Genomic DNA, 26,794 nt, shown 5'->3' with positions numbered 1-26,794 from the left:
AACCAAACAAGCATTTCCCACACCACACAAGCATCTCCGAAATCAAAGAAAGGTCCGCCAAATAAGAACCTTCCAAATCAAAGAAAGGTCCGCCAAATCAGTACATCCCAAACCGAACAAAGGTCTGGTAAACAAACATTTCTTAAACCAAGTAAGCATTTCCCGAGCAAGACTAAGGGAATAAGCAACAATAGTAGAACAAGAACAGGGTTTCTTAGTGGTTAAATATTTGGTACACATCCAAATTGCAGCGTGTGTATTTTAGCACATACCGTCATTTTTTCTCGCCGCACTGACACAATCCACACATGAGTGTCTTTGACGAATTTTTTCACAATTTAAAAATCCTTCATAAAAGAGCCCATTTTGATCGACAGAAAATAATGAATTTCAAAATTCCTAATATAATTTTGAATACTCTCTTACTTCACATTATTGGTGAAAACCAAAGAGAATCTGGCCCTAATTGTATGTATAGTACCCAAAGTTGTGTAATTTCATAATATGCCATGTGGGCACTTAATTGGTTTGATTAAGAAATAATGATTTTTATCTATAGACTTTGTTGTTCTTTTTAGCAAAATAATTGTTGAAGAACAGCAATTTTAGAATTTAAACGCTAGTATAAATTCTAACTGGGTGTATCTGGGTACCCACCATTTGAAAAGTTGGGGTGCCCTGGGCCCCTGCCAACACACCCACTCCCCGGTTCCAACGGCACTATGAGTACTGCGTTGAACACTAATCAAATAAATCATCAATCGTTATATTTCTATTTCACCTGAGACCCAACTCGTCTTCAATATCGTTTATAAACATTAAAGGAATAAAAATGGCAACAGCGGTTCTACTTCTTTTACAACCCTGTCTAAACTTCTGGATAAAAACTTCCGGCAAAAAAAACAAAAAAATAAAAAAACAAACATGTTGCCATATTTGCATTCAGTGAAAAAGTTACATCAGCTACATGTAAGGTACATCATTGCACATATGATAGAATGAGGAAAAATCGAAGAAAATTGTCCCCAAAGCGTCCCATTAACGTGTCCCACTAAAACTGGCTACAGAGTTCTAAACTGCAGCAATGTTTGAGAATAATATTTCTTAAAAGGTTTTCAAAAAATGAAAATGATTTCTCATGCTTATGAGACCTTTGGTGTCATCTGTATTGTTATTTCAAGTGTTATATATATACGTGTAGCTATTTGAACAACAAAACCATGTTGTCGGTGATGGATCTAAAAAATAGTGATCCTGGTGGTCGAGTAAAATTTCGATCACTTTTGATCTGTGGTAAGCATGGTTTTAGCCCCAGAGCTCAGAGATTTTGTGGGTTCCTGTAGTTGCAAAATTGCATTTATTTTCACGACCATATCAGTAAGCTCCAAAAAAGAGAAAAAGGCGAACGATTGGTGAGCTATATACTTTTGAAAGGTTAAAGAAAATTAACCACTTGGGGCAAAACAGACCACAGTCGGTTGGGGGAAAACGGCATACCAGTCCACTTTGATACACGGTCCAGTTTGAATTAAATGCTGAATTAAATACTGTAATTTGTGCGCTCTCTAATCTATTGAAAGAGTTGAAATCGTAGTTTTGTGATGCAAAATCAATCTCCCAACACTTTTCATATTAATTTTCCTCATAACATTTTGACATTGTCCGAGCTTAAACATACTCTAAATGACCTTAAATTTCGCCCACAAAAATGCATTTTTAGAAGCAAATAAACGTCACAAAATATTATTTTTATTACTGAAACTTACAATTTTCCAGTAGGATATTATCCCATGTTTCAGGGAAAATCTCAAAACACCTTTCTAAAATCATTAGAACTCCAAGAATCAGGAAAATTGGGAAAGTTAGCTCTGGACGAAATTTACGATCATTTAGAGTATGTCATAAACTTAAGGTCTAAATATATAGAGTAGGTTTAGACGAAAGCATTATAATGTATACGTTTCATAAATTACTTTAACTTGGGAGGTTGATATTCTTATCTGATTTATATATGGCCTAATTCTCCCTTTTTGCGGTCGCTGTGAGTTCAAGTCCAGCTCATGCTGGCTTCCTCTCAGGCTGTACGTGGGAAGGTCTGACAGCAACATGCGGATGGCCGTTGGTTTCCCCCGGGCTCTGCCCTGTTTCCACCCACCATAGTGCTGGCCGCCGTCGTACAAGTGAAATATTCTTGAGTACGGCGTAAAACACCAATCAAATAAATAAATAAATAAGTCTCATTCTAAAATCTAAGCTCTTCCACATCCACTGTTCTGAAATGAACAGCAAAGACTTAAGTGTGACGCATGTATTCAACCAGTGGAAAGCTGGTCAGTAGTCCGCCAGTACTTCTATTTCATATCAGTGCGTGAGAAGTTGCTTATCCATGCATGTATGAGCATGCATATAGAAACATGTTATTTAACAAAAATCAGTACAGGTAAAACAAAATGAAGCTTATAACGCGGGTTTTGCAACCTCTGACCTTGTTGACCACGTGGTACATGTAAAAATCCTTTACAACTGTATATTGATGTTAGGCAGATATACATAATAGTTTTAATTATCTATAAATATATAATAATAATTTAGTTTATTTATTTATTTAAGTATATATACCGGTACCAACCTTTTTAAAAATATATATGCATGGTTTATGAAATGAAAAAAAACCCCAAAAAACAAACAAACAAAAAAAAAAAAAAACAAACAAAACGAAACAGCAACTACTTAAGTTTATTTAACTGATGACCATTGAAAACATAGAGTTTAGGGAAAATTAATTATGTCTATAAGGAAATATATATGTATGTTGGGATATTTGTCTGAAATCATATTTAAATTCATAGATGTATGTTATGCATTTTACTTTTTAAAACCATACATACCCAAAATTAAATCAAGGCAAAAGTTAAACATCTGAGTTTATATTTATATTATTGGTCAACTTGTGCTGGTGGTTTGGTGGCTTTCCATACACTCATATTACCTGGTTTTAAGTCCGGTAAAACAACACATTGAATTCGTTGTCCCTTGAACTTTTTCCAGTCTCTTCTAATGATTGTTTCCTTATCAGTTAAAATCAACTTTCCTGCACTAAGTAGGAAGATCTGCCAGCAACCTGCGGATGGTTGGGTGTTTCGGCCGGGCTCTGCTCGGTTTCCTCTTACCACAATGCTGGCCGCCGTCGGAAATGTGAAATATTCTTTGTATAGACAGGGTGAATGAATGACTGAGTGCTTGTATGGGGTTTAACGTCGTACTTTAACTATTTTCTAGTCATATGACGACGGAGTCCTTAGAATGCTTGTAATGTGCCTCCTTGTTGCAGGACGGATTTCCACCACTCTGTTATCTAGCTGCTTCGCTCAGACAACTTACTGAAGGCAAGTAAGCCGCCCCGCCCGAGCCATTATACTGATACTGATACGGGTCAGCAAGTCGTTGCACTATCCCCTTAATGCTGAAGGTCAAGTGAGGAAGTTACAACTTCCTCTTTTAAAGTCTTAGCTGAGACCCGACCCAGGATTAACCCTGGATCTACCGCCTTTTGAAGCGGGCGTTCTACCAATGTTTGCTGTCTGGGCCGTTACTGGGTGAATGAGCTAAACACGTTAGGTATTCAGTTCTCAACAACTGATTTCAGCAGCATGTGAAGAATTGTTGTAAGAATAGAGGAATTAAAACTAGAATTACAAAAATGGAGATTAAGAAGCCTCGCCCACCTGGCTAGAATAACCGTTAACAAATCTTTGGCATGCGCTTTTCAAAATGATTCATCTTCTCTTCCCCTTGCCCTGCGTTGTATGTTTTTAAACATAAAAGTAACAGTTCAGTGTAAACATATGTTTGGAATGACGGGCCAGATAGGATTAAGATGGCAACAATTAGAAAAGATTACCGGTATGCCTGTGCCTGTGATCTAAGGATGATTAACATTATGCCTTTTTTAAACATTATCTTTTAAATTAACATGGATGAAATGGCTGTTTTTTTTTTTAAGAAAATAACTGGCAAATAATTCTGATTGCACCTGTACACTGGAGTAAATTGAAGAGCTTTGGAGGTAGGTGAATCAAAATTATCTTTCAGACAATAAAAAAACACCTTTTTGGAAGGCAACACTGGAAACGTGGAATGTTTTTTGTGGAAAAATCAACAAAATCAATCAAAAAAAGAACACCGAGAAACATTAGAGGTACTTATGGTGCAACCCAAATTTTAAAAACCCATCGTATTACATTCAGAATTGGTATATAAATATTATCAGAAATCCATTACAATGGACTTTTGGCATTATATATTAGGGACCATATAAATATTACGTATAATTCTGGAATAAAAGGCACTGTCTAGATTACAATAAATTAGTTAAAAATATACCAGAGGGGTATTCTGTGTACTGCAGCTTTCGAAGGCGACTGATGCACAAATACTGAGTAAATGGGAGCATATCTTACAGCTAAATGATATTAATATAAAAAGTGTTTTTTTACTCTCTTCGAAAGTAAAATGAAACTAGTGAACAGTTATTTTTCCAGGGTGAAATAGTTTAAAAGTTTTGACCGAAATTTGAAAGATGGTTAATGCAGGAGTGCGACTTTACGCGCAAAATTGACAGTGCTATAGTAATTCTAAGGCTTGTCCAATAAAAAAAAAAAAACAATAATTAACACTCTAATTATATATCAGCAAAAAAGTGGATTTTAAAAAAAAGTATAAAAATGGCAGTGGAGGTGAGAGCGAAAGTGTGGCTGCACGTAAATGTTAGTCTTTTGATTGGTGAAAAAAGTTCTTGAGTACGGTGTGAAACACCAATCAAGTCAATCAAATAAAATCGACTATGCTGTATGGTTAAAATTCAGCTGTTAATGAAATGGTTAAAAAGGTTGGTGAAAACACTTTATATAAAAGTGAAAAAAATACCTGATACTCGTGTCATTCTGTAATAACGCAAAAATACCTAATTTTTGGGCGATCATGTCACTTTAACCTAAGCTACCCTATCAGCTCACTGTTTCATAGCCTCGGGCCACTCGAACCTTTCATACCGGCCCGGATAGCACAGTTGGTAGAGCGTCCGCTTCGGGACCGGTAGATCCAGGATCAATCCTTGGTCGAGTCACACCTAAGACTTTAAAAGAGGAAGTTGTAACTTCCTCGCTTGGCGTTCAGCATGAAGGGGATAGTGCAACGACTGGTTGACCCGTATCAGTATAATGGCTCGGGCGGGGCGGCTTACTTGCCTTCGGTAAGTCGTCTCAGTGATGCAGCACTAAATAAAAGAGCGGTGGAAATCCGTCCTGCAACAAGGAGGCACATTACACGTGCATGCACCCTAATGATTCCTTCGTCGTCATATGACTGAAAAATTGTTGAGTACGACGTTAAACCCCAAGCACTCACTCACTCACTCACTCGAACCTTTTACGACAAGTCATAGTACAGCGTTCTGTAAAGTGTGTTGTTCCAAAAGCTTTGAATAGTCCGAGATTGTTCTGACGTTAGGTTTGGCAAAACTTTTGTTTGGTCAAACAAAACCAGACTGAACACAAACCAACGTAAGAGCGCGCTCCATTTAAAAACAAGAAGAACAATCTCGGAGTAGACAAATTAGAAACCATTGCGTTTCTTATGCTTCGCGCCAAAAACTGTGAATATTTATCAGCCGACAGGTACAGATTATTTGATTGGCTGCCAAGCGTCGCCTGACCTTGTTTCCCAACATACGATCGCGGCTCAAAGTTTGTGACCTGAACGAAGAACCCGTGAATATTAGCCCTTTTAAATATTAGTCAAAACTGCGGGTTTTGAGAGAGAGAGAGAATAAAGAGAGAGAAAAATCTATCTATTTTAGTAAATTCACACTGGCTTCCTTCCAACGGTTCAGTGAGCAAAATAAGACAAAATAATTTTTCTCAATGTTATATTTAGGCAGATTTGGATTTTAGAATGGTTGGTGTGTATGTAGTTGTTGTTGTCGACCATGTGGTTCTATAAAAAGGCAAACCATGTGAAAATATTTGCCCTCAATATATGTATGCCGGACCACTGTTTTTACAGTTTACGGGTTATTTTAAACCCACTGGCAGTCTGCTTAGGTCTAGTGTCATTCTAGTTTATGTTTGCTCTATGAAATATTGAAAATAAGGACCCCAAAAACAGAAATACCAGTCCTTGGTGGAAAACATGTCATTTTGACATACTTTGATGTGGAGAACTCTTCTGTGTTTACGGCAAAAATAGTATGACATTTGTTGGTCTGATTTGCGCGTAAGGTGATTTATCTTACATGACCGGGTGGATTGAAACGTCAAAACACAAGAGGCACGCGCTTGCAGAGTCAGCTGTTGTCAGACCGTAAACTTGTCTTTCTTTTTACCAAATGCAGTGAGTTTACATCATTTGATTGACATCAGCCGGTGATGGATTCAGAAACAATCAGTGAGGGGGTGATGCACCCTGTGTATGAGGTCAGCTTTGCTACAATGACGCTGGTCACCACGGCGATTCTACTTGTCGCCACTCTCGTTTACAGACGATCCCAGTCAAGTCGGCAAGTCCAGGTAACAAGTCAAAATCTAGAAGCCTGATATGTGTACATACAAAGTAAAAGCATGTAGATAACGCTGTGTACTCAACTTTCACGTGAAACTTTAGTATGGAGGCCCAGGCTCGCCCAGACTCTGTAGGGCTGCAGGCCTCAAAAATTTATTTAAAGGAGAAGAAAACTTTAAAAAAATGACACTATAGGTTGAAAGAGCACATTTTTTTCTATCTGGTGGTGCCTGTTGCATAATTTTGCGATTTTTCATCACCACACACATAAAGCCTGAAAACGGCTAAGCTGGCATAAATCGCCGAGTCCATCGCGTCTTCCATTTTTAACACTGTAATTTACGCTGGGGGTGTGTTATCTCTTAGCCAGTGAGGGTCGTTAAAACTGCTGGCATCTTCGTGTAAACTTGGAACCTACGTCCAACATTCTGGTTTCCCAATCGTCAGGCGGAAATCAAACTGTACTGTTTGCTACCTTCTGGGAAGAAGAGTTCTACTGGAAATGTACGAACTGCACTTCGGCGCTTTCCGATGACAATTCTCCTAACACAGAAGACTTCAGGACTAGTTCTAGTAGGCAAAATGGAGTCGCCCACAGTGGATTTTGGTGCTGGCTTTATGTATAATTTATCAACTTGAGGTACATACTAGAATTTTTTTATGGCATGCACCTGCAAGGAAATGCATACTCTTTTCAGTGGTATTTCCTTGATGTCTAAGTTTTCTTCTCCTTTAACCCGAAAAAAGATTACGTAAAAAAGACTCTAGGTAACCCATAGTTCGTTTAAAACAAATTTTTTGCTTAAGCCATAGGTTATGCAATAGGTCTACGATATTTAGTTCGTGAAATTTCGTTAGTGTAGTTCTGAATAGACGGCAAAATTGCACATTTCAACGAACGCCATCGGGCCTCGCATGTTATTTCAGCCAGGTGTTGGGTGCACACTTTACATGTTATCAAAGTTATTTCGACCTCGGTGTTCACTTCAATTGAGAAAGTGTCTCTAAACCACCATGTTTTGAAAGTTTTTACAGAGATGGTACATTTCAACGACATGCCGCTATGTGCAAAGCACTTTCTGCATGTTATCGGTATAAACCTTATTCTCATAACCCCGCAGTTCCACGCTGTCTTTACATGCACACAGTCTGCTCATCCACTGATACAGTTGAAATTGCACATAAGAACAGGGTGAATTATTGTCCTTGAATTCTTAAATTAACTCCCTTGTTTAGAACTCTTCTGGCCATGGGATTTGGGCGAAGCCCCCGATGCGGCCGAAGTAGTCCGTTGACATGATTATGTTGTTAAGGTTATGGTTATTTCACCATTAAGTTCACCATCACCATTTCATCATTTTATTCAAGCGATCGTTCACGCAAAATTTGGAGGACTGAGGCTTTGATTACACATCACAGCCTTGCATAGCTAGGCTGTACCTATACTATCACAGCCCTGTCTTGTTCCATAGGCTCACCTTGAACTCCTCTGTACTTCCCTTGCTGGCTTCAATATACTACTGCTGGGCACCAAGTAATTTGGCAGTCCGCAGTCATAGTCGTCTCAGCTATTAATTCCAAGTAGGTGTTCCCATGTGTCGTCACCAATAAATCCACACAAGCATGAAACTAGTGGAAACTGGATTAATTCTAACTCCAACCACCATGTTTAAATGTATACTCCTCACAGTGAAGCGAATCATGTGTACAATTATCGCTGCCACTATCAGGCAAGTTAGACCTTTTGACACGCATACTGGCGAATTGTTTAGGATCAGTGTCACCAGTAGTGATATAGAAGGAACCCATAATCAACACTGATGAATAAAAAAATTTCTCAAACAATGAAAGAATTGATTAAACAGATTTGATGTACAAAATATACTAATTGCTAGTATTGTGAGTAGTTATCTGCCTTGTATGGGCTGTGAGAGGAATGCATTCAAACACTGCGATTGAAGTTAAAATTTATCCGGTTTCCACTAGTCAAGGTCTTAAGACATCCGTTTTGAACTGTTATGGGACCTACATCTATGTTTAAGATGCGACTGAGTTTTGGCATTGAAATCCTGGAGAAAACATCCTGAAGTATTTCCATTGCTGTTTCCAAGAACAAGTTTAATCTTTGTATTGCACATCAAAAAGGCATCTAGGTGGACTAGGGGATTGATCGATCCCTCGTTTGATCATCTGTAATTCCTGTACTTCAGTTTGTTATCTCCTTCCTATACACCCTATACAATGACTTCCCTGTGATCCGGGGGAAGTCATCGTCTGGCATGTCTGGAAAGGTGTATGGGCACCCCAAACCTACATAATGGTATGTTATGATTATTTTAACTATCCAGAGAAGTTGTATACTCAAAAAATTGATTTTTTTCCACATATTCCAGGGAGCTAAATGATCTCGCCCCTTGTTTAACATATTGACATTTACCTTGCCATGTAATGAAAAATATTTTTTAGACTGTCAGATTTATTTTGTTTATTTTTTCTAAGCAAGCAAAATCTTGCACATTGAGACAAAATCGAATGTGCCGTCATATTTCCAGTTTTATCCAATCAGATGCTAGTTATTTCTACAACCCGAAGATATGGCTTGTGTCTGTTTCGTCTTGTGTCAACTGAACCATATTTTGCCCTTTATAGCCATGTGTGCTTTGGGCAGGAGTGGTGCAACCTGATGCTTTTGGTTACTCTAACATGTCTAAAATGGCGCATCCCATGGCCTGGTAGGTGTTTAGCCCTTATTAGAAGTTGATTTATAGAATTACCGAGCGCATCAGAATAGCATGTCTGTGTCCTGGGATTAAGATATATCTTAATCCCAGCTGTGACTGTTTTAGTGTTCAGTCTGTTTTCACCTCTCTTCCTAAATAACTGACATTATATTATTGGTTGTCTTTTCTTACCACAATCTGCTTATACGTAATTTTGTTAAAATTTGTCTTGTGCCAGCTACACATTTGTGATATTTTATTTGAGCAGGGCAAACTTCCGCCACACATTCCATCATCCATACCTTTTCTGGGAGAGTCTGCAGCTTTTGCCAAGAGCCCAGTGGAATACTTGTTAGCAGCGCATGAAGAGGTAAGTACCATACAGCCATTAATTTCTCCAGTTCATAGACACTTTAAAATTCTTCATAATGTTCAATTATAATTATTTCTTCCAATTTCTTCAATGTTTAATAAAATAAATGAATAAGTACAGTATGTAGCACCAAGTATGTATGTCCTGATTGACCACTGTTTTGTTGCAGTACGGCCCTGTGTTTAGTTTCACAATGGTGGGTAAAACTTTCACATATCTGACCGGCTCAGAGGCAGCGGCTCTCTTCTTCAACAGTAAAAATGAAGACCTGAATGCTGAAGATGTCTACAGCCGGCTAACCACACCTGTCTTTGGGAAGGGGGTGGCCTATGATGTGCCAAATCCAGTGAGTCATGCTTGAAATATGTTGACATTTACATGTACGAGAGCTGTATAGGTGTAAAAGAAATTCAGGGGTTCATAGAAGTCGTCTGGACAAGCTAGTATTAGGGCCAATTAGAATTATTCAATTCAGGTGAATTTTATGTGAACATCCCCAAAGTCCCGTAAAAGAAACTGTGCACATTATGAGTTACCTTCCTTGTATGGAAATCTTCATTACCAGCTGTGTTGATAAAACTTATTCTTACGAGGGCAAGTATGCGGCGCAATGACCCAGGAGTCTCTCACCAATGCGGTCGCTGTGAGTTCAAGTCCAGCTCATACTGGCTTCCTCGCCGACTGCACGTCAGTAACTTGCCGATGGTCATGGGTTCCCCAACTGGGTGTGAATGTAAACTGGATGTGAATGTAAACTCAGGGTGAATGTAAACTGGGAGTGTATGTAACAAGGTGATATATAAGTGCTATCTGCCTCCGGGCTGGAGGGAATTTCCCTTTAATGTAGTGGTAGAAGCATGTAACCCAGAGTTCAAATCCCCAGTTGGCAAGTCCCATCAACATAAAGATCATATTTCATCGGGAAATTCACTATTTGAGGGCCTCTTCGCGTTCTCATTAGCTGATCTTCACAGTAACTCGTACCTTGTCCAGCATTATGTTAAAGGATAAGACTGGCTGAAACGTAATTTGATCGAAAGCAGGAAAGTCAAGCCTTATATAAATATCATACTTTATTTTTCCAGTGATATTTCGCCGAATACAACGTAAGGCAAAACGACAATACTGAGTAAATGGCTGGTGTGAATAAAGGCAGACATGTTGATAATTTTATCCAATCAAACGTGTTGCTATCAGACATGTCAGGTTGTGAAACACAAGGTGTAACATTGCCTTTACCCTTTCACTGCATGAAGTGACACATGGTAACACAGAACTACTATATAAGACATCATGATTTAGATAAGTGTACCTGAAGGGCCTTTTCTCACAGGTGGTACACGTTTGTGTCATTTGCTGACCCACCATAGATGTGAAACCAGTTGACTTCCGAGACATGTAATATTCAATGAAGGTATAAAAAATTAGGTTAGATAGTAGCATATTGCCTCTGCCAAAACTGTATCCATCTTCCCAATAGACCCTTTACTGAGTTGCGCTGTTCAAAACATACAAATGCGTATATCATTGCTAATTTTAGCGTTCGGTATAAAGTATCAAATGTATAATAAATGTTGGAGTGAGTGGAAAATTTTGCAGGGATGCCGAAGATTTATGGAAATGAAAAGACATTTTATCACATTATGTTTAAAGTTAAATCTTTGAATATATGCTGATATTTTTTTTCCCCTTGAATTGATCACAGCTGAATCTTTTTTATTTGGCTCATTTGTCCTTTTTTGCTCGACTTTGAAGTTGATGTCGAGATAAATTGAGTTCTGTCAGTCTACATTGGTGCTCTTTGTTGTTAGTTTTATGGGCAGGTCATCACATTTCAGTGGACACAGCTAATGTCTGGCAGCCTGAAGTTCATGTAACATGACGTCAATGTGCGCCAATATCAGTATGCGAGATATAGGAGGCGAGTCTGAATTCATGATTTTAGTCAACAAATTGGTGGATGGTTGAGTAAAAGAAATATTCAGTTTTGGCACAAGTACCTCAAACAGCTAGTCAAAACCAAAAAACCTCTGAATTTAGATTCAAAGAAACACTCAAATCTTCACGAGAGTAGTGATAGGTACATGGAAAAATGACTTATGTGACCCCCTGAGGATAACATGAGAAATTTCTTTCTTTATTTATGATGTCTCCTAACATATAAATGTGAAAAAAAAACTCATCTGCTTTTTGGGTGTAAAAATGGCTTAAGATGTTGAAGGAGATTTTGAAGGCACTTACCAGAGGGAGGACAAGGGTTTCCAATTTCCTGCACCCAGAAATTCTTTTAAATAAAGCAAGTAGCCGACTAATTGCATGACTGAAACAAAGTGTTGTTTTCTTAATTCTTCTCAAGGGTTATTTTCTGGTAAGATACTCTGTAAATGTAAACTATGTGTGAATGTTAACTTCAGGAAATGTTTTCATCTAGAATGGCTTGGGTTGGTCATGTAGACAAGTTGTTGCATCTTATTGCTAAATCATTACAAATGTGGAAGCGTTCTTACTTGGACGTTGTCCTCCAAGCTGTTGCATTTTTTAATGCAGCCATTTAAAATATCAATACTTTGTGTATGAGAACATGAAAAACAGGCCCAGTCTTGCTTGTGTTAAAGGTTTTCACCAAAAAAATGTGAGGATCTATAAAGAGTTTGATGCTGGGTGTGGTACATTAAAACCATGGTTCTTATGCCTAAGACTTTCACAACAATTTATGCTCATAATATGATGCCCTGAAATCATACCTAATTGACAGAAATTCTTAGAACAGAAGAAGATGTTGAAGACCGGGTTGAACATTGCTCGCTTCAAAGTCCATGTTCCGTTAATAGAGGATGAGACAGAACAGTATTTTAAAAGATGGGGACAGAATGGAAAAAAGGGTAAGCACAGCCCACATTTGCTTGGGCTTTTTTGACAGGCTCTTCAGGAAAGTAGCTGTTCTGTGATGAATGAGGGTTTGTGTTTGAAGAGCCATTCCAGTGCGCACACATTTCAGGTGAGCGGGGCCTTCGTGGCTCAGTTGGTTAGTGCGCTAGCGCAGCATAATGACCCAGGAGTCTCTCACCAATGCAGTCGCTGTGAGTTCAAGTCCAGCTCAAGCTGGCTTCCTCTCTGGTCGTATTTGAAAGATAGTCAAGACAAACAGTCCTGAGAGTGACCAAGTATAGGGCTACTTCACAGCTACATGTGTAACCTGCTTTAAATTTAAGCTGTGTTAAAGATTAGTACACAAGATAAATACCAATGCACATTTATATTTTTCAGATTTATTTGTTGCTCTCTCAGAGTTGATTAATCCTCACGGCCAGTCGTTGTCTGCATGGTATGTGTTACGTGCTTATATATACTTCTCATATATCATGAGGACATATATTAATGTAATATATATATATTACCGTATTGTATTGGTGCTTTCTAAACATGTTCAGAAATATCATGTAAATAATGGTACTGCAGTTGTATTTACGAATACACAAGAAGGTATGCAATTTTCATGTAAACTTGAGCTACATGTACTTTGTGAAAAGGGGTAGTATTATTTTAGTCATATTGATAAAGTTCACAAGAACTTCCATTTGTTGCAGGTAAAGAGGTTCGTTCTGCATTGGATGAGCGAGTGGCTCAATTGTATGCTGATCTAGATGGGGGATTCACTCACTTGGCCTGGTTACTACCTGGATGGCTTCCTCTCCCAAGCTTCAGGTATCTGACATGATAATACACCGGTCCCCCATTTATCACTGCATGGCCTGGATGGGGGATTCACTCACTTGGCCTGGTTACTACCTGGATGGCTTCCTCTCCCAAGCTTCAGGTGTCTGACATGATAATACACTGGTCCCCCATTTATCACTGCATGGCCTGGATGGGGGATTCACTCACCTGGCCTGGTTACTACCTGGATGGTTTCCTCTCCCAAGCTTCAGGTGTCTGACATGATAATACACTGGTCCCCCATTTATCACTGCATGGCCTGGATGGGGGAATCACTCACCTGGCCTGGTTACTACCTGGATGGCTTCCTCTCCCTAGCTTCAGGTGTCTTGACATGATAATACACTGGTGCCCCATTTATCACTGCATGGCCTGGATGGGGGATTCACTCACCTGGTCTGGTTACTACCTGGATGGCTTCCTCTCCCGAGCTTCAGGTGTCTGACATGATAATACACTGGTGCCCCATTTATCACTGCATGGCCTGGATGGGGGAATCACTCACCTGGCCTGGTTACTACCTGGATGGCTTCCTCTCCCTAGCTTCAGGTGTCTGACATGATAATACACTGGTGCCCCGTTTATCACTGCATGGCCTGGATGGGGGATTCACTCACCTGGCCTGGTTACTACCTGGATGGCGTCCTCTCCCCACCTTCAGGTATCTGACATGATAATACACTGGTGCCCCATTTATCACTGCATGACCTGGATGGGGGATTCACTCACCTGGCTTGGTTACCACCTGGATGGCTTCCTCTCCCTAGCTTCAGGTGTCTGACATGATAATACACTGGTCCCCCATTTATCACTGCATGGCCTAGATGGGGGATTCACTCACCTTGCCTGGTCACTAGCTGGATGGCTTCCTCTCCCCACCTTCAGGTATTTGATATGATAATACACTGGTCACCCATTGATCACTGCATGGCCCAGATGGGGGATTCACTCACCTGGCCTGGTTACTACTTGGATGGCTTCCTCTCCCCACCTTCAGGTATTTGATATGATAATACACTGGTCACCCATTGATCACTGCATGGCCCAGATGGGGGATTCACTCACCTGGCTTGGTTAGTACCTGGATGGCTTCCTCTCCCCACCTTCAGGTATCTGACATGATAATACCCAGGCCCTCATTTATCACCACATGATCTGGATGAGGGATTCACTCACCTTGCTTGGTTACTACCTGGATGGCTTCCTCTCCCCACCTTCAGGTATCTGATATGATAATACCCAGGCCCTCATTTATCACCACATGATCTGGATGAGGGATTCACTCACCTTGCTTGGTTACTACCTGGATGGCTTCCTCTCCCCACCTTCAGGTATCTGATATGATAATACCCAGGCCCTCATTTATCACCACATGATCTGGATGAGGTGATTCACTCACCTGGCTTGGTTACTACCAGGGATGGATACAGGCTCTCGCTTTGTATGTCAAAGAGATGAAATTGGGAAAAATTTGAAAAAATCAAATAATAAAGAATGAAATGTTTGCATAAATCTTAAAGTTAACATTTTTGGTTTGTGAGATCAAAGAATTAAATCCAGTCGTACATGTGAGACTAGGATATCATCATTTGTGCGACCATGGTATTGATCATTTATAGTTGTCAATGCCCAGTTTGTCGATAAAAATGTGTGATTTATTTCATACATGTTTGTGCTCTGAAATACAAATGCTTGTGGCCGCAAGGTGACAAGGGTGTTTTCTACAGGTACAGAAATTGTTTTTTTGTCATTGTACACAGAAAACGAGACAAAGCTCATATAGAAGTGAAGAAAATGTTCTACAGTGTGATTGAGAGGCGCAGGCAGTCTGGCGACGTCGAAGACGACATGTTACAGACGCTTCTGGAGTCTACGTACAAGTGAGCTCTACCTTCTTTGAGAGAACCATATCTTTCACCAGATGAATATTTATAGTATTCAAAGTTAACTCTGCACTGTTGTGTTTGTTTTTGACGCTTGCAGGTTTGTCCTAAAAAATATTATAAACACAGGTGTGGGTGAAAGGTCAGTGCTCTGAACCATTTAGTGTTTATTTAAATGGTTGGTGTTTCACTTACCTGATGGCGGTCAGCATTACGGTGGGAGGAAACCAGGCGGTGCCCAGGAAAAACACACAACCATTCGCAGGTTGCATGAGACATACACTTGGCCACAGATTTAGGCAGATTTTGAAATCAAATTGATAATTTCAGATTTTTCTACTATTTTCCATGTCTTCTATCAAATGTTAAAATTTCGTCAGAATAGGGTCCAGGCACCTGCTTGGCTAAACTTTCAATCACAAAGAAGTAAGAATGAGCAGTGTGGGGTCACAAACTGAAACTTGTATGGCATGGAAGTTCATCCATTGTATCATAATAACCAAGACACGTGAATGTTGCTGCACATTTGAAAATGCACCCCACTATCAATTCAAGATCAACAAGAATGCCATCCCTAGAACTGCAAACCATCTTCCCGTAGACCTTCTCGACTAAAAAAATATATTAGAATTCAAGATTTTTTTTTGTCTGTGTTGAAAATTGTGAATTTTAGTTACCCTTCAGATGGCCTCTTTCCCTTGCTCACACTACCTGAGTGACCATAATTACTATTAGCTTTCAATGAATCTCATGAGGCAGTTTCTACAGTCTGATGTTCCTTGAGGGCCACTTGTCTTCCACCCGTATGTGGATGTCACATGACATGTTCAGTTCGTCATGTACTTGTCATGCGGTAGTGGTTTATGTCAGACACTCTTGTCTCTTGCACCCATAAAGCTGACAATGCCATCATGTGAGTAAAAAATTCTTGAGGATGGCGTTAAATAACAATAGGGGAGTTTGGAATTTATACTCTTTAATCACTAAAGGTAAAAAAAAAAAGACCTTTAGTATCATTTGCCCTGTCAAAAATGTTAAACAACTATTGTGGACTCGCATGTACTATAACATGGGTCTCTAAGATAAACTTTGTCAAAAAGTTATTTAGAGGAAACAAATGGTGGAGAAAATTGCTTGAATTGAATGTTTGTGAAGTTGACAAGCTCTAAAGGGAAGAGATGTCATTTATGCCTCTGGAACACGGAGAGACAAGTAATAGGTAAAGTAATGTCAGCTGAGAACATTTTTCATAAGCCACATGATGAATGAGGACTGTTTTTGCCTTCAAGGACAAAAGAGTTGAAACTCGAACTCCCCTATAAAATATGCATATGGGTATGATTGTACCGTTAATCTGCTTATAATTTTGGACTAGAGAGGATTGGGCTAGATCAATAGCTTAACTTCAATCAAACAATGTCTTCTTCAAAGCTCCAGTTGGTCAGTGTTGACTGGTCAACACAAGGTTATTCCTGAATCATGACTGAACAGGAGCTTCGTTAAGAATAGCTTTGTTTTTATTTATGGCTGCGGCAGTAAGCTGGGGAAGGCCCTTTAATGTCACTGGTTGTTGTGCCAGCAGAGTAGCAATCTTGGGTGGGGCTTGCTTATTGTTGGAGTCTAACAGAGACCATGCACAATGGGCCACTGGTAGGCGGCATCGTCTGTAAACTTTTAGTCCCTATGCAAGAAAACCCTTGGTACCTACTATTTGCATGTATATTTAAATCTATTTCCCTTCTCCAGTCTGTTTTATTATACTGGTTTGTCTTCTTCTTGAGGATTGTCTATGTTTTATCTTTTAGCACCTTGCATCTTTACAGATTAATACTTGTAGGCACAAAATAATGCTGTGTATGACAGCTGCAATAAACATAATCCCTACCCCAGTAACGTTGGGAGTTACCAGGTTGTTGTTTTATGCTGTTAGAGAGTTGATTGTAGATTAGTCTTAATTGTGCTTTTATCATAGGGAGAAAATTAAATAATAAAATATATCTGCTAAAGCAGCCTTGTGGAGGTTCAAACCAGTATTTCTAGCAATCACTGTGGCAAGACTTCTGTTTGAATGGTGTCTTTATACATTGGGATTTTCATTGGGATGTGAACAAAGTAATTAAAAAGTTTACTTTCTTCCTAGTCATGAATACGTTGTACGTGCACTATATAGTATGCGCATATGACGTTTGTAGTAAATTGGCTTTTAAGTGATTTTTGAAGGATTTCAAGTTCTGTATTTTTGAACGCAGTTTAATCATTTTCCCCTCAGTGATTTTAGCTTATGAGCTGTAACAGTTTTCTGACTCTTAACCTGCAAATATTTGGGATATTTTTTGCTTTTTTGCAGTTTGATCACTATTTGAAAGCAATTTTTGACAAAAGTGTACATAAACAGGAAAAAAATAAGACCAGATTCATGATCAGGATGTCAAAATGTGTCAGGTAACATGTTTAAAATCTTCAATTTCCATTTTCTTGTTTTCACCTGACATAACTTCTGCTGTATCACCTGAAACTTAATTTTCTCACATATACTGTTCTTTTCTTCCCAAATAATAGAACAGTAATAAATGCATTTTCGGAATCAGCATCCAAAACTGCAGCAGATAGGTCTATTTTCGAGACTTAAGTTTTCAACAGTGTACAAATTTTTTTGCAAAAAAAAAAACCTTCTTGTTATAATCACACGATACACCCAGTAGAGAGCTTGTACAATTTTCAACCAGAAAGTCCTCATGAACATACTGAACATGCCTCAGATTTGTGAAACTGCAATTCCATCTTATTCTGCAGAAGAACATTTTGTTTCGTTTTGCACGAGGTTCATCGTAATCAAAAGTTAAGGTGCACAAATTCAGATCTTTACCTGAGACATGCTGTTGAAGTTTCGTAAATGTCTGATTAGCCTTTTTTTTTTTTCAAAAAAAAAAAAAAACGCTCCACAATTTTAGTGATAATAATAATAATCCAAACAGATACGATAGGACCTGAATGACTTGAACTCCATTGAATCAGGTCTGTGTAAGTCTTGAGTGTAGTATTTCACCTAAAAGTTTGGCGTGTAAAACTGGAGTTTGAGAAGCCCATAAATGACTGAAAATGACACTTGATGCCAGCACTGGGTTTTTGTGAATGATTACATGACTAATTAAACTATTATCAAACTTCACAAAAAAACGCTGTAATGGGTGAATCTTAAGAATTACTTGAAAAATCCTAAACTTTCCTTGAAGCACAGTTCCCAGACAACAATCATGTTTTGAAAATTCTTGAGTACGGGGTAAAATGAAAAAAAAAGTGAACGAATGGATGGTTTGTTTGCAGGTCTGGAGCTCACCTGACGGACGACGAGATAGCAGGCATGCTAATTGGTCTGTTGTTGGCGGGTCAGCACACTTCCTCCACAACCTCTGCCTGGCTGGGCTTCTTTATCGCCAGGGACAAGACACTCCAGGTAACACTCTCCAGCAAAATCATGGACAGGTTCATACTGGGCTTGAAAGCCTTGTAGAGTTTGAAATTTGAAAGTAATTTTTTCCAGGTATTGAAAGCCTGGAAAGTAAGTTGTTTTTTTGTAGTTATAGCCCCCTTAACAAAGTTAAAGGGATGGGTATTGTTACGACCCGAACTGTCTGTATTATAAAGAGATGGTTTGTTCGAAATACACGACAGTTTAGCCACACAAAAAAGTAACCAAAACCAGCAGATTTTATTTTACAACAATTTATTAGGTTTAACAAGAACAGATAACAAGACTTTTACAAAGACTAAAGTACTTAAGTTTTAACAAGAAAGGATAGCAGTATCTATACAAATACTAAAGTACTTAAGTTTAACAAGAAAGGATAGCAGTATCTATACAAAATAAAAGTACTTAAGTTTAACAAGAAAGGATAGCAGTATCTATACAAATACTAAAGTACTGAAGTTTAACATGAAAAGATAGCAGTATCTATACAAATACTAAAGTACTTAAGTTTAACAAGAAAGGATAGCAGTATCTATACAAATACTAAAGTACTTACATGTAAAAACGGTGTCAAGTCCAAACGGACGCATATATTCCACAATGCTGAAAACCATACAGGCATGAATGCACAGAGGCAATATTCATAAGAGGGAAAATCCACAGTATAACTGAGTGTATGACGAAATATACACAAAATTCCACAGGACAGTGTCCGTGTACTAATAAGCACTGTGTACACGAGCACAAATTAAATATACAAGTTCAGACTGAACAAGTGCTCGGTGGAGATAGGATATAACAAAGCCAGAGTCTATAAAGACACCAAAATTCAGCACAAAAGGCCTACTAAAGTAATACACAGCGAAAGCATCCAAAACTCTCAATAATTCTCCGTTCTCCCCTTTTCACCTGCTTTCTTAGGTCTTCTATAGACTGGTGGAATTGTCTAGAATAAGAAAATTCTTGAACACTTGTCGTAAACAAACACGCCCCGATCTGAGCGTATTCTGGAACATTCTAAGGCAGAGGCAGACAGCTGGCCCTGAACTCAGCATATGTAAACAGTGGCAAGCTAAATTTAGAAGCTGACGGCAGTTGTTCACATAACAGCATACTGGAATCACCCTGTCTGTTTGTATGTCTGTGGACAGGATTTTACCCATGCATTGCTTCCGAAAGTTCTTATGATGAAAGACCATCTCCAAGTATTATTATCATTTACTTCTGAAGGAGCGTCTTTACGCTGAGCAGAAGAAGGTATGTGGAGAGAAGTTGTCTCCCCTTCATTATGACGACCTAAAGGACCTTGACCTCCTGGATCGCTGTTTGAAGGAGACATTGCGTCTTCGACCTCCAATCATGACCATGATGCGAATGTGTAAAACTCCTCAGGTGAGGTTCCTTAGTGAGAAGAGCTCCACTAAACTTCATTAACTATAGTGTCAAAGCGATCATACAGAGAGGCATTACCATTCAGAATTGGTAATAAAGTTTGGAAAATAGGTAATGTGGGTAGCATTGTAACTTCTTCAAAATTTATAATCAATTTCACACCACAAGTAGGACAGGTATGCATCAGATAATTTCTGAAAGGCAAACATTTCACCAATTCTTGATGACAAAAATTTGAGTAAATTAACGAACGTGGATTATTTGCTAAAAATCTCTGGCATAAAACTTTCTGTCCACTGAGGCCCATGTGAAAGCTGACTTGGGCCTTCATGGACCGAAAATTTGCAGATTTGTGGCACCGTTTTCATCCAGTTTCGGTGAAGACCATTTATCTTTAACTAATTTTTCATGTCTCAGATGGCGTTATTCTCACTGAGTTTTTGTGTGATTGAAACAGCAGTGGTAGCAATGAATATTAAAATATTGTTAGCAGCTGACTCTGAGGTCGTTTCTGTGAAACTGGAGTGAGCTCAGCCAATTCTCAGTACCAAGAATCAGCAACATTCACCAAGTAGTATCCCAAATAATATAACACTGTTACTGTATTTCAGCCTTAAGCCCAGTTTAAACCTTTAGCCAGTTACACATTTTGTTTGATTATAATTGATTCATCCACCTTATAGGACCACTTAAGAGCTTTTTGTGAAGATTAATGAATTTCTTATCAGAAAAAAAAGGTGTTGCCATGAGGTCCATTTTATGTGCCTTTGGAAGTGCATTTTGACATTTTGACGTACCAAACGTTGGGTGCAGTACATGACTTGAAATCCATTTCTAAATGACATCTGTCCGTCTGAGGCCTTTTTCATAAGACTTTGTAAGTTATATTTCTCATAACTTTTTTTTGTGAAAGACATCTGGGTTACAAAATATTGCATGATTGTGAAAGCGGTCCCTGAACCCATATACGGAAAAATTCTTGAGTATGATTTTATACATCAGTCAAATAAATAAATTAATTTTAAATGTAATTGACTGAAAATGTACATGCACCAGGTGAAGTATGTTTTGTCTCTGTGTGTTCAAAGATTGTCCAGGGGTATACTATCCCAGAGGGTCACCAAGTCTGTGTGTCCCCACCTGTTAACCAGTGCCTGAAGAGTGCTTGGAAGGATGCTGCTGTGTTAACCCTGACAGGTAAGCATTGATCGGTGTTATTTGGATATGGGGTATAGAAAATTCGGCAACATCCAGCAAAAGGTTGATGCCGTTGTCATCTAGCGCTGGCTGGCGGATTGGCGGTGTTAAGAGAGTTATTATTGCATTGTGTATTAGAATCAATGTTTCATAAATGCTAGAGGTGGTATCTCAAAAAGTGCTGCCTATTAAGCAGAAATTTTACAAATATACGTAAAGCATATATATATATATGGTGATTTTTTATCATCGATGGCCTTTGTGCATATTAGTTACTGTAAACTTTATGTATGGAGCTGAAGTTACATTCATGTATCTTCTACTTTATTTGATCAATTCAAAATTTTCTTGATTGCAGCACTGAATTGAAATCAGAGAACTTTGGAGGGTGAAGATTATTATAGGGGGAGAGATTTGCGTCCAGAATAATAAATTTTTTTTTCTGGTCTAGATTGAGTTCATTTATATTTTTAACACCGACTGTAACCTGGTATGAGTTTAATTCCGCTGTAGCGACCAGTAATTTTGTGAACGTGAAAGCATATATTAATATACGGGTGTGTTTATATAGATAATAGACAGAGAAAGTTTACATGTAATTTCATGTGAGGTTCATTTTTTATCGTGCTTTTATTGTTGGTACATACATATACTTTTACGAGTATATTATCCTGAGCAGAGATATACATTGTATAATAAATCAGTTATAAGCCATTGTGATGCTTGTTCAGTTGTTGGTAGTTATATGAAAGGAAAGAACTAACAAACTTTATATCAACAGTAGACAAGTTCAGAATATTACATAAAAAAAATAAACATATATTGGTCCACAAACACAAAACACAAGGCTTATTCTGATCTTCTGATCAGAGGTATAAACTGTAAAGTATTTATTCTTCGCTGGAATTTATTTTCGCTGGATCAAGGACATACTGGAAAAAAAATCTTGAAACTTTAATTTTCCGAGTTATAATATGGCCGAAATTACTCAAGTCACATAATTCCTCTTTTGTTTCCTGCGGTGTCGCTAATCCTCGTAATCTGGATCAGAGATTAAAACAAGGGGACTGGGGTATCACTCTGTAAGAGGATGACATTCGCACTGCTGTGAGCAGTGTTGAAAGAGCCGAGAGGTGTCGCTTGTTTTCGTACCGACCTTTGGCAAGCGAGCACATGTAGGCCTACTTTCAATCATTCACCAAGTAACACGATTAGTTTGGAATTGTTTTCGGTTTTTGTCTTCCTTTATTGCTGGTCAGAAACCGCCAACATGGCGTAGTGGTCAAATGGCCATTGTGTTGTATATTGTTCATATTTGTTAGAAGCACACTCATTGGTCCACAGGTGACAAACAGCCAATGGGATAGCGTGTATCAAAGCGACATTCATTGGAGGCCAGCACGCGTTGAATGTACTTTTCTTTCACTTTCCTCGAATACCGAAGATTGGTCAAACTAAATACGAATGGATTCCCACTTTGTTTTATAACTGCTAAAACCTATCACCATTTTTAAGTCAAATTTTAACTTAATTACATCCAGTATACTTGCATGACCAGTTCGGCTTGTCACGGATGCAGCCGTTGGCGATAGAAGTCGACCGCTGATTGCTACGTATAATATTTTCGAATTCAGTTTCATCCAAAAATTTGAGTATTTGTACCGAAAAAAACGCAGTTGAGTTTAAGTTTTACGCCAATTTCAGTTTTTAACTGAATTTTACCTCCGAGTACTGGGGTCTAAATCGACATGTATGAATCCATGCATTTTTTAATCCTACACTTACAACATGCACAAAGTCAATTATTTTCTAAAGTGAGTTTCTTAAACCAAATTTTCCATTAAAACTTATTAAAGTGGTCCTGTGGTGGTTTATCGGGGATGATTTAGAAAAAAATCAAATATTTTCAAAATGTTCTGTTAACAAATAAGTGAAAATTTTGTGAATAATTGTCGTTAGCACTTACGTTATCATATGCTAAATAATTTTTGTGGCGCATCAAAAAAAGATATTGAAATGCACCGGTAAACGAAAACAGTTTTGGCGAACAGGATTTTCCAAGTTCTTAGTATTCCACTTTCTTTGTCTGATCATCATTTATGCTCATTTTAACGTTTTTTTTTTTTTTTTGTTGTTTGTTTTTTTTTTCTCACAGATTTCTTGATGAAGAAACGTCAAACAGTGAGAAGTTTTTCCTACGTGCCATTCGGAGCTGGCCGCCATCGGTGTATTGGAGAATCATTTGCTTATGTGCAGATCAAGACGATCTGGTCTGTGTTACTGAGGATGTTTGAGTTTGACTTAGTGGACGGCTATTTTCCTAGTGTCAACTTTAACACGATGATTCACACACCCTACAACCCTGTCATTAAGTACAGGCTACGGCACACACACTAGGCTCATTTAGCAGCCTAGTGTCATAAATCACCAAGGGTAATTATATGTAATTATTCTTTGTGTATTATGTGTATGTGTATTATTCTTTGTTAGGCTGTTGTTTTAAAACAGTGATGATTTCCAACATTTAACCTACAAAGGTTATTGATCACTGTGTTGGTCGTTAAGTCACTGTGTTGGTCGTTAAGTCACTGTCTTGGTAGTTAAATCACTGTCTTGGTCGTTAAATCACTGTCTTGGTGGTTAAGTCACTGTCTTGGTGGTTAAGTCACTGTATTGGTTGTTAAGTCACTGTGTTGGTCGTTAAGTCACTGTGTTGGTCGTTCGGTCAGTCAGCTTTTTCACATCCTGTTTTTTTTATCAAATGGTCAGAGATTTTGATAGCCTATTTAACATGAGCCATTCACTTATTGCAGAGCCTGACTACAGGACCACATTGACATTTTCCAGATGTTGGAGTGTGAATTTGTTGTGTTATTTTTCAACTAAAGGTTACCTATGTGGTGCCTACATTCCTAATTACACTTATGTTGTATCAGAGATGAATGTTTTTTTTTATATGATATCAGTCATAATTTATCTACTGAATTCTTTAAATACACTGCATGTTACATACTTATAGGATTAAATTTTTGATTGTCTGGATTTTTTGTTACGTCATATATTATTTCCTTGTATATGTAATTTATCGTATGGGGTTATATGCGAGTTAGTCTTAAATCATTGAGCTATGAATAATGAATTCTGGTTTTTAGTCAGGTCAATTTTTCAACCCCTTTATCCAGTGACATTATAAATATTACTTTTATATTTATGTGCAATGAATATATATTGCTGGATGGAAATGATAAAGTGTTCTTAAACGTATTTTTTTTGTCTTGCACCAAATAAGATAGAGGATGTGACAAAGGCTCTTGACAGTTTTTGCTGCCTCATTGACCACCTTCTGTCTATTTTTGAGCATTGTAAAAAGAGAAAGAGTGTGGCATTAGACACATGTAATGTTCATGTATATATGAACTGATGTTCCTGCTACCATGTTAATGTCAGACTCAAATGCCAAATTCTGAAAGATCGGTTTACTTGAAAAAGATAAGAAGTAGTAAATAAAGTGGAAATACATGTGTATTTCATCGTGAAGCATGTATTGTGGTTTGTGAAGTCTGTTAAACAGTGACAGATGTACATAAGGGTGTTCTGTTCCACATGAAATACAGACGTTTTATTTCAAGATGTGCCCTATTTTTTTTTGTTCGGTACAGTGTCTGTATATTGTGACTGGTTGGTACAGTGTCTGTATATTAAGACTCGTTGGCACAGTGTCTGTTTACTGTGACTTGTCGATACAGTGTCTGTATACTGTGGTTGGCCAGGTGTCTGTGTACTGTGACTGGTTGGCATAGTGTCTGTATACAATGACTGGTTGACACAGTGTCTGTATACAGTGGTCGGTACAGTACCTGTATACTGTGGTTGGCGCAGTATCTGTACTGTAACTGGTTAGCACACTGTCTGCATATTATGACTGGTTGGTGTATTGTCAGTATACAGTGACTGGTTGGCACAGTGTCTGTATACTGTGACATGCGGCCACAGTGTTTGTATGCTATGGTTGACCATGTGTTTGTGTACTGTGACTGGTTGGTGCAGTGTCAGTATACTGTTGCTGGTTGGTATCGTATCTGTATACAGTAGTTGGCCAGGTGTCTCTGTACTTTGATTGGCACAGTGTCTGTATACTGTGGTTGGCCAGGTGTCTGTGTACTGTGATTGGCACAGTGTCTGTATACTGTAGTTGGCCAGGTGTCTGTGTACTGTGACTGGTTGTTGTACAGTGTTTCTATACTGTGGTTGACCAGTTGTCTGTATAGTGTAACTGTTTTGTATAGTGTCTGTATACTGTGACTGGTGGGCCCTATATCTGTGTACAGCTCATGCTGGCTTCCTCTCCGGCCGTAAGTGGGAAGGCCTGTCAGCAACCTGCGGATGGTCGTGGGTTTCCCCCGGGCTCTGCCCGGTTTCCACCCACCATAATGCTGGCCGCCATCGTATAAGTGAAATATTCTTGAGTTCGGCGTAAAACACCAATCAAATAAATAAATAAATATATCTGTGTACTCTTACCATTGTCTGGTTGGGCTGCAGTCTGCATACTATGGCTGACTGATCTCGTGTCTCTGTACTGCAAGCAGCTGCCAATAGCCCATTATCTTTTTAATGCGATTGATTGGCCTGATGTGCACATCATGTGACTGGTCAGACTTCTGTCCTGTGACAGGTTGGCCTGATGTCCGTGTACTGTGACAGGTTGGCCTGATGACTGTATACTGTAACGATATACTTTCACTGGTTGGACTAGTGTCTGTGACAGATTGGCCGATGTCGGCACACTGCGACTTCCTGGTCTCGTGTCTAAAGTGTGACTGGTTAGTCAAATGTTTGTGTACTGCGACTGGTTTGGTTTGCCTTCCCTTTTAATAGACTGATGTGCCTGATGCATTTGGTATTGGTTTCGTCGGTATCTGTATACTGGAGCTGGTTTCCTCAATGTCGCAAGCATATTCATTTTAAATTTCTTAAATTTTAAAGTACAGCTTTTTATTGAGTAAATATGGACGGAGTTTCGAAGATCTCTGGCACGTTAGTTTCTTGATAATGGCATCCGCATAATCCGACGCTTCATTGTGTTGAATTAGATCTCCACGTTGGGTGTGTGAACAGTTACAGTTAACGCGCGATTGAGGTATAGGATTTGATTATTGATAACTTAAAGTGGGACACGTCGTACTGATTTAATTCACTCGCCTGGAACAATCCACGTGCCTTTCCATCATTTCATCATTAATGGGAAACTGTTGACTGATTTTCTTTGCATGAATCCTTCTTAATTTCGTAGTTCTTATATACATCCTTAAATTATTGGCGGTTTGTGGCGAAGGTTGTTTTGGAAATTGGCCTATGTAGTGCTTGTAACATGTGATGTAACAGCTCACTCGCTATTGTGGACACACTGACAATGTACGACGCTATGTACGAGTTGTTAAGCTACTCCAGTAAAATCTTGAATAACAAGCTGAACGTGACTCGT

At 38.7% G+C, this 26,794-nt stretch overlaps 1 protein-coding gene across 1 annotated transcript; it reads left to right on the top strand.

Moving 5' to 3' along the window:
* Positions 1–6,310: 6,310 nt before the first annotated feature.
* On the top strand, positions 6,311–24,889 carry LOC135477492 (lanosterol 14-alpha demethylase-like). Its single transcript, XM_064757612.1, is given in 14 exon segments — positions 6,311–6,566; positions 9,547–9,648; positions 9,821–9,997; positions 12,407–12,533; positions 12,919–12,947; positions 12,949–12,976; positions 13,239–13,356; positions 15,129–15,248; positions 18,576–18,705; positions 19,951–20,112; positions 21,201–21,293; positions 21,394–21,413; positions 23,465–23,498; positions 23,500–24,889. Coding segments are annotated over 14 exon segments (1,488 nt in total). The 5' UTR covers positions 6,311–6,425; the 3' UTR covers positions 23,707–24,889.
* The last annotated feature ends 1,905 nt before the right edge of the window (positions 24,890–26,794 follow it).

The sequence above is a fragment of the Liolophura sinensis genome, chromosome 11 (genome assembly GCF_032854445.1).
Source record: "Liolophura sinensis isolate JHLJ2023 chromosome 11, CUHK_Ljap_v2, whole genome shotgun sequence".
Classification (NCBI taxonomy): domain Eukaryota; kingdom Metazoa; phylum Mollusca; class Polyplacophora; order Chitonida; family Chitonidae; genus Liolophura; species Liolophura sinensis.
This window is presented reverse-complemented; position numbering and strand designations above follow the sequence as displayed.